This window comes from Carcharhinus amblyrhynchos, unplaced genomic scaffold (genome assembly GCF_965287045.1).
Source record: "Carcharhinus amblyrhynchos unplaced genomic scaffold, sCarAmb.v2.hapA chromosome_142, whole genome shotgun sequence".
Lineage (NCBI taxonomy): Eukaryota > Metazoa > Chordata > Chondrichthyes > Carcharhiniformes > Carcharhinidae > Carcharhinus > Carcharhinus amblyrhynchos.
Genome location: NW_027649882.1, coordinates 93,035 through 105,010, shown reverse-complemented (window position 1 = coordinate 105,010; position 11,976 = coordinate 93,035). Strand labels below are relative to the sequence as shown.

Below are 11,976 nucleotides of genomic sequence, written 5' to 3'. Positions count from 1 at the left end.
TAGGTGATGTGGTCGGCGCAACTTGTGGGCCGAAGGGCCTGTTTGTGCTGTAGTGTTCTATGTTCTATGTTCTATAAGAAATAGGAGCAGGAGTAGGCCATCTGGCCCTTCGAGCCTGCCCCGCCATTCAATAAGATCATGGCTGATCTGTCGTGGCTGATCTGTCGTGGCTCAGTTCCACTTTCCCGCCCTCTCCCCATAACCCTTAATCCCCTCTCTTATCAAAAACCCATCAACCCGCTTCTTAAAAATATTTAGCGAGGCAGCCTCCACCACTTCAACGGGCAGAGAATTCCAGAGATTCACCACCCTTTGAGTGAAGAAGTTCCTCCTCAACTCCGTTCTGAACCGCCCCCCCTTTATCTTGAGGCTGTGCCCCCTAGTCCTACTGTCTTTTTTGAGCGGGAAGAGTCTTTCCACCTCTATCCTATCCATCCCATTCATCATCTTATACGTCTCAATGAGATCTCCCCTCATTCTTCTAAACTCTAACGAGTACAAGCCTAGTTTATTCAGCCTCTCCTCATAGCTCAACCCCCTCAACTCCGGTATCAGCCTAGTAAACCTCCTCTGCACTCCCTCCAAGGCCAAAATATCCTTGCGCAGGTGCGGCGCCCAAAACTGCACACAGTACTCCAGCTGCGGCCTCACCAATGCCCTATACAGCTGCAGCAAGACCTCCCTACTTTTATATTCAATCCCCCTCGCTATGAAGGCCAGCATCCCATTGGCCTTCCTGACCACCTGCTGCACCTGCAGGCTGGGTTTTTGCGACTCATGCACAAGGACCCCGAGGTCCCTCTGCACCGTCGCCTGCTGCAGTTTTTCGCCCCGTAAGTAATAGTCCTTCCTACCATTCTTCCTACCAAAGTGGACCACCTCACACTTGCCAACATTAAATTCCATTTGCCATTTCCTGGCCCATTCGCCCAGCCTATCTAGATCCTTCTGCAGACTCTCCACACCCTCCGCACAATTTGCCTTTCCCCCAATCTTGGTGACCCTGATGATTACATTTTGATTTGACGTGTCTTAAGTTTCCTTTGTACTTTTTGTTTCTGTTCGGGCCGTTCCCCTTCCTTTTGGGGGAGCAGCCCCCTTTTTCTTTGTCCTAATGTAATTTGAGTTTGTTTACTTGGTTTGACACGAAAAACCACCCCCCCCCCCACCCCAGGACCAGAAGGAAAGAAGGCGGCTAAGAGGGGATCTTATTGAAACATATAAGATGATTAGAGGTTTAGATAGGGTGGATGGTGATAGCCTTTTTCCTCTGATGGAGAAAGCTAGCACGAGGGGGCATGGCTTTAAATTAAGGGGGGGTAGTTATAGGACGGATGTCAGGGGCAGGTTCTTTACCCAGAGGGTGGTGAGGGACTGGAATGCCCTGCCTGCTGCAGTTGTAAATGCGCCTAGTTTGGGGGCGTTTAAGAGATTGGTGGATAGGTTTATGGACGAAAAGGGATTGGTTTAGATTAGTGGGTCAATGTTTTTTTTAAAAATAAGACTGGTCGGCGCAACATTGTGGGCCGAAGGGCCTGTTCCGCGCTGTAATGTTCTATGTTCTATGTTCTATCACACCCATTTATTCAATGAATTTATTAACGGAGATTCAATTACACTCCACTTCCATTTGTAAACTGGATGCTGATGATACTGTGAACTCTGACCCTGAGAGAACCCTATCGGATTCAGTGGGAGGAAAGACAAAGGATCCAAAAACAATGGACATCACTGGAAAAGCTCCACAGAATGGATTATTGGGAAAATTGGATGCAGCCTTTGGATATTATTGGGAATGGGTTGGGTCTAGAAGACGGAGTAGGGAGAATGGGCGCTCACTCCAGTTGGCAGGGTGGGTCTAGTCATTTCTCTGGGATTGGCACAGTTTGCTTCACATTTCTTATGTTTATAAATTTACATAAGACGCACAGAGAGGCGGCACGGTAGCACAGTGGTTAGCACTGCTGCTTCACAGCTCCAGGGTCCTGGGTTTGATTCCTGGCTCGGCTCACTCAAACTCATGTGGAGTTTGTACATTCGCCTCGTGTCTGTGTGGGTTTCCTCCCACAGTCCAAAGACGTGCGGGTTCAGTTGACTGGCCATGCTAAGGAATTGCCCCTTAGTGTCCAGGGTAGTGCAGATTAGTGGGTATGATATGGGGGTAGGGCCTGGGTGGGATTGTGTTCAGTGCATGGGCCAAAGGGCTTCTTTCTGTACTGCAGGGTTCTATGATCTATATTCATATCTGCTGATGGCATTAGGGGTGGGTGGGACAATAAAATGCATCGACGGGGGGGAGAGAGAGAGAAGCTGCAGCAGACATTGATAAAGGGTGAAAAAACTTCAGTGAGGACGTTGACTCAGAATCAAGAAAGATCAATCAATGCTTGTTAAATATTGAGGAGCTCGGAACCCACCTGGTGAACTAATGTCCCTTTAGGGAAGGAAATCTGCCAGCCTGGTCTACATGGGACTCTAGAGCAATGTGGTTAACTTTCAACTATCCCTCTGAAATGGCACTCAGTTCAAGGCTAACTAGGGCTGAGAAATAAATGCTGGAGGGAGTGCAGAGGAGGTTTACTAGGCTGATACTGGAGTTGAGGGGGTTGAGCTATGAGGAGAGGCTGAATAAACTAGGCTTGTACTTGTTAGAGTTTAGAAGAATGAGGGGAGATCTCATTGAGACGTATAAGATGATGAATGGGATGGATAGGATAGAGGTGGAGAGGCTCTTCCCACTCAGAAAGGACAGTAGGACTAGGGGGCACAGCCTCAAGATAAAAGGGGGGCGGTTTAGAACGGAGTTGAGGAGGAACTTCTTCACTCAAAGGGTGGTGAATCTCTGGAATTCTCTGCCCGTTGAAGTGGTGGAGGCTGCCTCGCTAAATATTTTTAAGACGCGGGTTGATGGGTTTTTGATAAGAGAGGGGATTAAGGGTTATGGGGAGAGGGCGGGAATGTGGAACTGAGCCGCGACAGATCAGCCATGATCTTATTGAATGGCGGGGCAGGCTCGAAGGGCTAGATGGCCTACTCCTGCTCCTATTTCTTATGTTCTTAAAAGCTGTGGAGGAAGGGAGGAGTTTGGGCTCCATGTCGAAATGAAGAGATGAGATTTACAATTCATTGACAGAAGTCAATAACCTATAACAGGCTGTCACATCAATGTAATGGAAATGATTTGGGTGGCAGAGCTGTTAGCACTGCTGCCTCACAGCAGGGTTCGTATTCCTGGTTTGGGTCACTGTCTGTGTGGAGTCTGCACGTTCTCCCCGTGTCTGCGTGGGTTTCCTCCGGGTGCTCTGGTTTCCTCCCACAGTCCAAAGATGTGCAGATTGGCCGCGCTAAATTGACACTAGTTTGGAGGGAGTGAGCAGGGTAAACGTGTGGGATTATGGGAATATGGCCTGGGTGGGATTATGGTCGGTTCACACTCAATGGGCTGAATGGCCTCCTTCTGCACTGTAGGGATTGTCTGATACTTTGACGAACAGAATTTTAGTCTTCATCTCAAGGAATATCAAGGAGTGAAGGCTCTGCTCCAGTTGGGAGTTAGAGAACATCTAGAACATTCCATTCTGATGTATCGGCTGTGGAGAGACAGCTCAAATTGACCAGAATGATACGGGGGCTGAAGGGGTTAAATCATGAGGACAGTTTATGGAAATAAGTTGTACAGTCCTTCAAATGTAAAAAATGAGAATTTATTATAACTGAGGTTTGAACAAAGTAGAGAGAGAGAAACTATTTCCTTTGTGACAGTCGCTATAATCTTATTCAATCTTGGCCATCTAACACTGACACTAAGAAGCATTTCTTCACAAACGGGAAAGTTGAAATCTGGACAATCCCTCCCTAAAACATTGGGAGGAACTAAACATTTCAAAGCTGAGGTTTTTGTTCGGTTCGGGGATGAAGGCATCTGGAACCAACGTGGATGAATAAGATGTTCATCAGCCATAATGTGATTGAATGGTGGAACAGGATGGAGAGGCTGAATGGCCTCCTCCGCTTCCTCTGTTCTCATCATAAAATAATCAACCAAACCTGCCTGCATTCCAGAGCTCTGATTGGCTCTGGGTATCACACACTCCACCCCCTCTCCCTCATTGGTGCCTGGATTCATCACCAATTCCTGATTGACAATCTGACAGCCAATCAGCATCGGGGCTGTCATTCCCTGGTTTGGGTGCAGGATATATAAATTCAGGAGCTTGTGGTAGGAAGGGACACTTCTAGAACTTTCTAGGTAGCAGGAATAGTGAAGATGGCTTCCCAAGTACATCAGAACTACCACAAGGACTGTGAGGATGCTGTGAATAAGCAGATCAACCTGGAGCTCTATTCCTCCTATGTTTACCTCTCCATGGTGAGGCTTTGTGATGATTGGGGTTTAAATTTAAAATAATGGTCTGGTTGTGCTCTGAGCAGGTGTAATGTCTCTGCCAATGAATTTGGCTTTAAATGATAGTTGTTGCTGATAAAATGTTACTGAGGGACAGGGTCTTGTTAGCAGACTGCTCCCTGTCTGGAATAACTTGACCTGATTCTGAAGAGTTTCCATCTGAAACAGGCTCTGTGAAGCTTCTGACAGAAGATTAATATTAATGTCACAAAGCCACAGTGCAGAGTGGACTGGGCCTCCAATCCCCTTGGAGGATTGATCTTTATTGAGGGATAGAGTTTGAGATGGATGAACCTGGTCAAATTATCCAACTTGGATGGAAGTAATTAAACTTAATTGCATCACTTTAAACTCAATTGATTGAGTTATCAATTGTGTTTTCTCTCTACCATTCTGTTGTCCTGAACATTCCTTCCCCAAGATTAAATCACTTCAATGCACTGAATAGTAGAAATTTATTTTCCATGATAGAATATAGAACAGTACAGGCCTTTGGCACTCTGTGCTGAGATGTCCAAAATCAAGGTCAAACTATCCTGCTCCCTTAAGCATTGGCTGTTTTTTTTCTAAAAATCTCTGGAGGGAGAAGGTGAAGAATATCATGCATTTAAACATGGGCTGAATGTAGTAAAACATCAGCCCCTTGTTCATTGAAAGGCCTGGATAGAGGGAACCTGCAGGAAGATGTTTCCATTAGTTGGAGAGATTAGGGTCTAAGGGCACAGCCTCAGAATAAAGGGACAATCATTTAGAACCAAGTCAAGGAGGAATTTCATCTGTCAAAGGATGCTGAATCTGGATTTCACTGCTACAACTGGCTGTGGACACCAGGTCATCTGAATGTATTTAAGACAAAGGGTTCTTGATTCCTTGGGGGGAAAGGTGGGAGATTGGGTTTGAGAAATGATCAGTTGTGATTGAATGGTGGGAGCCAATAGGCTGAATGACCTAATTCTGCTCCTAGATCTTGTGATCTTTTTGAGTAAAGAAATAACTTTTGTGGTGAATGATTGTTCTGACATCCAAGTGTCCCCTGGATAATCCCTGATCTGACTCTTTACCCACAGTTCTGTTACTTTGACCGGGATGATGTTGCCCTGAGTCACTTTGCTGAGTTCTTCAAGGAGCACTCACATGAGGAACGGGAACACGCTGAGAAACTGATGGAATTCCAGAATAAATGTGGGGGCAGAGTCATCCTGGAGGATGTCAAGGTTGGATTCTGTCACCTTCACATCATACTTTTCTCATTGTTTGATTTATTCTCCCACAGCATTCCTGGGTTCCTACTGTCTGCTGTGATTAAAACTGCCTAGTGTTGACCTGAGAACAGGTCCATGATGATTTGCTGTGGCTTTGACCTTCAGATCACCCTAGCAAGTGGCTAAAGTATCAGTAAGTGTGGAGGCTCAGAGGAAATGGTTTCTGGGCTGTAAACAGTTTAAACACTGCAGAGAAAGTGCTTTCTATCAATTAAATTAGAGAAAATGGGCTTTGATTCTTTCCTTCAGTTGATCAACTGATGTAACAGTTTCCAAGGTAACATCCCATGACACTAATGAGATCTATTTTTGTCCCCTTCCAGAAGGCAGAGCAGGATGAGTGGGGCAATGGTCTGGAGGCAATGCAGAGAGCTCTGCAGCTGGAGAAGGATGTGAACCAGAGTCTGCTGGATCTGCACAAACTCTCCTCTGGGAACTCTGACCCTCATGTAAGTTGGATGTTGATATTGGGACCTGTCCTTGGGGTTTCTTATCTGCAGACTGTAGATAGTGTTTCTATTTACAGCAGAAACTGTAGATCTGGATTACTGAACTGTGTCCATAACATCTGGATCTTGACCTCTGTTCCTGAGGCACTTGTTCTCTTCCAGTTTAATGGAATTGACTTGTGCTCTCTGGGCATTAAGCCAGAATTACCCCCCTTGACCCAGATACAGAGCTTTGTCACCCTCCCCAGTGCCAAAGATTCTCATCCAGGAAAGATCATTGCCAAAAACATCACTAATTTCTCTGCTGTCTTTCCTGTTTCCAGCTGTGTGACTTCCTGGAGACTCAGTACTTGGATGAACAAGTGAAGATGATCAAGAAGCTTGGTGATCACATCACCAACCTGAAGAGACTGGGAGCCCCTGAGAATGGTATGGGAGAGTACCTGTTTGACAGGCTCACCCTCGACTGACTGGGATTCGAATGGAAATGTCAGCTTTTCTGCATGAGGGAATAAAATTTTGTCTCTGTAATTCTGTATCTGACTTCATTATTTAGAAATATTTGACTGCTTTAAATCCCAATCCAGCTTCCTAAATGTGATCCAATTCCTGCCCAGGACAATTACACTGATTCAGAAATTTGGTTTTTTTGAAACTGCACATTTTCTAACACAACGTGGTTCCCCTCAGCTCTAGGTGAAACACCCTGCTATTGTATTCAAGGCAATGCCACACTGTCAAACATTTTTCAATGTGGGGAATCTCTGCTTTGACTCTCATTTCCTTCCTTTAGACTCATGGTGAACAATCACTGAAACAACGATATGACAACATCAAGTTCCACCCCACCATCAGACTCACCATGGACTATTTTCTGGAATCAGTTGCAGCCTTAGACATACATATCTCTTAGGGCAGGCACCTCCCTCTACAGCCACTGAAAGATACCCTTATAAGAACAGGATACAGTGCTCAGAACAGGATACAGTGCTCATCTCATTGACTAACAGTTGTGATGTGCCACAGTGAAAAACTGCACTGACCTCCTCAGAGGACAAACAGGGGACAGAGTACCCTTCGTTGTCCAGTACTTCCCTAGAGTGGAGAAGCTAAAACATCTTCACCAGAGTCTTCAACATATCATTGGTGAAGACAAACATCTCACCAGGGCTATCCCCACACCCCCACTTCTTGCCTTCAACCACACAATCTCAAACAGACCATTGTCCACAGCAAACTACCCAGCCTTCGGGTGAACAGTGACCCCACAACCCTGCCACAGCAACCTCTGCAAGACATGCTGGATCAGTGGCACAGCTGCCAGCATCTCACGTGAGAACACCATCCACCAGGTACACCGTAAATACTCTTGCAACTCGGCCAACATTGTCTACCTGATACGCTGCAGGAAAGGATGTCCCAAAGCATGGTACATTGGGGAGACCATGCAGACACTAAACAACGGATGAATGAACACCACTTGACAATCACCAGGTAATACTGTTCTCTTCCTGTTGGTGAACACTTCAGCGGTCACAGGCATTCGGCCTCTGACCTTCCGGTAAGCGTTCTCCACGGCGGCTTTCACGACACACGACAGCGCAGAGTCAGTGAGCAGAAACTGATAGCCAGGTTCCGCACACACGAGGACGGCCTCATCTGGGATCTTGTCACACCATCTGTAACCCCCATGACTTGCCTGAACTTGCAACATCTCACTTACTGTGGTGTCTGGAGACAATACACATCCTTTTAACTATGCTTAATGCTATCTCCACTCACATTGTCTGCACCTTGATTAGCTGAACTTCCCCACTCAGCAGCGCTCCGAAAGCTAGTGGCGTTTGCTACCAAATAAACCTGTTGGACTTTAACCTGGTGTTGTGAGACTTCTTACTGTGTTTACCCCAGTCCAACAGCCGCATCTCCACATCATAAACACCCCTAGTCACGGCCTTCCATTCAGAAAAGGTCCCCTCTACTGCTACCCTCTGTCTTCTATGGCCACGACAGTTCTGTATCCATCTTGCCAGCTCTCCTCTGATCCCATGTGTCTTCACCTTTCATACAATCTACCATGAGGGACCTTGTCAAATGCTTTACTGAAGTCCGTGTATACAACATCTACTGCCTTTCCCTCATCTATCCAGGTAACTACAGGCCAGTAAGCCTTACATCAGTGGTGGGGAACTTATTGGACGGGTTCTTTGAGACAGGATTTATTCCCGCTTGGAACTAAGTGGACATATTAGTGAGAAGCAACATGGTTTTGTGAAGGAGAGGACATGTGTCATGAACTTGATCAAGTTTTTTGAGGAAGTGACGAAGATGATTGATGAGGGTAGGGCAGTAGATGTTGTCTACATGGACGTCAGTAAGGCCTTTAACAAGTTCCCTCATGGCAGACTGGTGCAGAAGGTGAAGTCGCATGGGATCAGAGGTGAGTTGTCAAGATAGATATAGAACTGGCTCAGTCAAAGAAGAACTGGCAAGGTGGGTACAGAACTGTCTTGGCCATAGAAGACAGAGGGTAGCAGTAGAAGGGTGCATTTCTGAATGGAGGGCTGTGACAAGTGGTGTTCCTCAAGGATCAGTGCTGGGACCTTTGCTGTTTGTAATATATATAAATGATTTTGAGGAAAATGTAATTGGATTGATTAGTAAGTTTGCGGACGACACAAAGATTGGTGCATTTGTGGATAGTGATCATAAAAGGATATAGATCCCCTGGAGACTTGGGCAGAGAGATGGCAGATGGAGTTTAATCTGGACAAGTGTGAGGTAATGCACTTTGGAAGGTCCAATACAGATAGGAAGTATACAGTAAATGGCAGAACCCTTAAGAGCATTGATAGGCAGAGGGATCTGGGTGTACAGGTACACAGGTCACTGAAAGTGGCAATGCAGGTGGAGAAGATATTCAAGAAGGCATATAGCATGCTTGCCTTCATAGGCCAGTGTATTGAATTTTAAAAAATGAGAAGTCATGTTGCTGCTTTATAGAACATTAGTTAGGCCACACTTGGAATATAATGTTCAATTCTGGTTGCCACACTATCAAAAGAATGTGGAGGCTTTGGAGAGGGTACAGAAAAGATTTACCAGGATGTTGCCTGGTCTGGAGAGCATTAGCTTGAAGAAAGGTTGGAGAAACTTGGTTTGTTCTCACTGGAGCGACAGAGGCTGAGGGGAGACCTGATAAAAGTCCACAAGATTATGAGAAGCATAGATAATTCCTGGGTTATCCCTGCTGCCCTTCTTAAACAATGGAACAACCTCGGTTATCCTCCAGTCCTCTGGAACTTCACCTGTAGCCAATGATGATACAAAGATTTGTCAAGGCTCCAGCTATTTCCACTCTTGCCTCCCTCAGTATTCTGGGTGGATCCCATCAGGCCCTGGGGGCTTATCTACTTTAATGGTTTTTAAGACACACAATGCCTCCTCCTTTTTGATATCGACATGACCCAGAATATCTACATCCCCTACCCTAGCTCCTCACCCATCAAGTTCCTCTCTTTGGTGAATACTGAGGCAAAGTATTCATTTAGTATTTCACCCATTTCCTCTGGTTCCAAGCATAGATGCCCTCCACTATCCTGGAGTGGATAAACTCTTTCCATGATCACCCTCTTTACAAATGTCTTAGGATTGTCCTTAATCCTATTTGTCAAGGACTTCTCACGACCCTTTGTAGCCCCCCAAACTCCTTCCTTCAGTTCCTTTGTACGTTCTTTATATTTTTCAAGGGCTTCATCTGCCCTAAGCCTTTTAGACCTGATGAATACTTCCTTTCTCTTTTTGACAAGGCGAACATCCCTTCTGATCCCGGGTTCCCAAAGCCACATTTAGCCTTCATCCTCACAGGTACATGCCATCATGAATTCCAATCAACTGACATTTGAAAGACTCCCACATGTCAGGTGTTGATTTACCCTCAAACAGCTTCCCCCAATCTACACTCTGCCTAATGTTGATGTAGTCTTCCCCAAATTTAACACCTTCGCTCGAGGACCACTGTGTCCTTATCCACAAGCACTTTAAAACTTATGGAATTCTGATCACTGTTCCTGAAATGCTCTCGTACTGAAACCTTGATCACCTGGCTGGGCTCATTCCCCAGTATGGGTCTAATATGGCTCTTTCCTGAGTTGGGCTATTTAAATACTATTTAAGAAACCCTCCTGGACACTCCTTACAAATTCTGCCCCATCTAAGACCCAAGCAGTGAGTGAGACCCAGTCAATATCGGGAAAGTTAAAATGACCGTCACAACAACCCTGTTGTTTTTTGCATCTTTCCACAATCTGTCTGCATTTCTGCTCCTCTATCTCCCGCTGGTTGTTGGGAGACCTGTAATAAAGCCCCAACATTGTGACTGCCCCCTTCCTGTCCCTGAGCTCTGCCCGTATCGCCTCGCTGCCCTGAACCCTCCGAGTTGTCCTCCCTCAGTCGAGCTGGGATATTCTCCTTAAGCAGTAATGTAACTCCCTCGCCCCTTTCACATTCCCCCTCTATCCTGCTGGAAGCATCTCAATCCTGGGATGTTTAGCTGCCGATCCTGTCCATCTTCCAACCAAGTCTGTGTAACAGCAACAACATTCTCGTTCCAAACACTAATCCAAGCTCTAATCTGATCTGTCTTACTGGTTATACTGCTCACATTGAAACAAATACACTTCAGACCCCCTCCCCCTGCAGCCAGCTGTGCTTTGAGTCTCAATGTCCCAGTGTTTGAGTTGAAGGTTGACCATCATCTCCCATTGTGTGTCCATCCACACAGCCAGCTCAGAGCCCCGCCCCAGCCATGCCGGAGCCACGCCCCCACCCTGCCGAAGCCCCGCCCCAAACTCCCGCAGTCCCGCCCCCACCCTCAACCAGCACCGCCCTGCACAGCCACGCCCCCAACACCCGCAGCACCGCCCCCACCCTCCTGCAGTCCCGCCCCCACCCTCCAGCAGCACCGCCCTCTCCATCCACCAGCCCCGTACCGCACAGCCACGCCCCCAGCACCCGCAACCACGCCCCCAGTCTCCTCCAGCCCTGCCCCCACTCTCCTCTAGCCACGCCCACCCGCCCAAAGCCCTGCCCCCGCCCTCCACCAGCCTCGTCACCCACAGCCCCGCCCTCAGCAGCCACAGCCACGCCCTCACCCTCCTCCAACCACGCTTCACTCTTCCACAGCTCTTCACCCACCCTCCCGCCGCCCCGCCCCCACCTTCCCGCCGCCCCGCCCCCGGTCTCCGCCCCCCTCCAGCCCCCGCCATCCAGCGGCCCCGCCCCCAGTCTCCTGTCGCCCCGCCCCCACCCTCCCGCTGCACCGCCCCGCCCACCACCAGTCCCAACCCGCACAGCCACGCCCCCAGCTCCTGCACCCACGCCCCCACCTTCCTCCAGCCCCACTCCACCTCCCGCAGCCACGCCCCCAGCCTCCTCCAGCCCTGCACCCGCTCTCCTCTAGCCACCTCCTGCCTCCACCAGCCTCAGCACCCACAGCCCCGCCCTCAGCACCCACAGCCACGCCCCCACTCTCCTCCAGCCACGCCTCACTCTTCCACAGCTCCGCCCCCTCCTCCCGCGGCCCCGCCCCCTTCAGCCCAGCCCCGCCTTCCCACCGCCCCTCCCCACCCTCTTCCAATCCCGCTCCCAACCCTCGTAGCCCCGCCCCTGCCCCTCCTGCAGTTCCACCCATCGCACAGCCTCTATTTATAAAATCGGCCCCACCCCGGAAAGGAGACACGTGACTTGCGCTCCACCTGCCTCTGACGGTTGGGCGGTGGCTGTGTGAAGAGGCTGCGCCTGCGCGCCGGCACGTGCCCGCTGGGCGAAAGGGAGCGCGAGGGATTCAAAAAAAGGCGCC

At 48.4% G+C, this 11,976-nt stretch overlaps 1 protein-coding gene across 1 annotated transcript; it reads left to right on the top strand.

Annotated features, from left to right (window-relative positions):
- Positions 1 to 4,267: 4,267 nt before the first annotated feature.
- On the top strand, positions 4,268 to 6,586 carry LOC145338692 (ferritin, middle subunit-like). The gene is made up of 4 exons (XM_080183089.1): positions 4,268 to 4,369; positions 5,473 to 5,619; positions 5,991 to 6,116; positions 6,440 to 6,586. The coding sequence occupies exons 1-4, from the start codon at positions 4,268 to 4,270 to the stop codon at positions 6,584 to 6,586; spliced, it is 522 nt and encodes a 173-aa protein (XP_080039215.1).
- Positions 6,587 to 11,976: the final 5,390 nt, after the last annotated feature.

Bases quoted from the DNA above. Each gene is read 5' to 3' on its own strand.
- LOC145338692 (XM_080183089.1), top strand. From the start codon at position 4,268: ATGGCTTCCCAAGTACATCAGAACTACCACAAGGACTGTGAGGATGCT. The intron at 5,620-5,990 runs GTTGGATTCTGT...GTCCCCTTCCAG, and splicing joins TCATCCTGGAGGATGTCAAG to AAGGCAGAGCAGGATGAGTG. The intron at 6,117-6,439 runs GTAAGTTGGATG...TCCTGTTTCCAG, and splicing joins CTGGGAACTCTGACCCTCAT to CTGTGTGACTTCCTGGAGAC.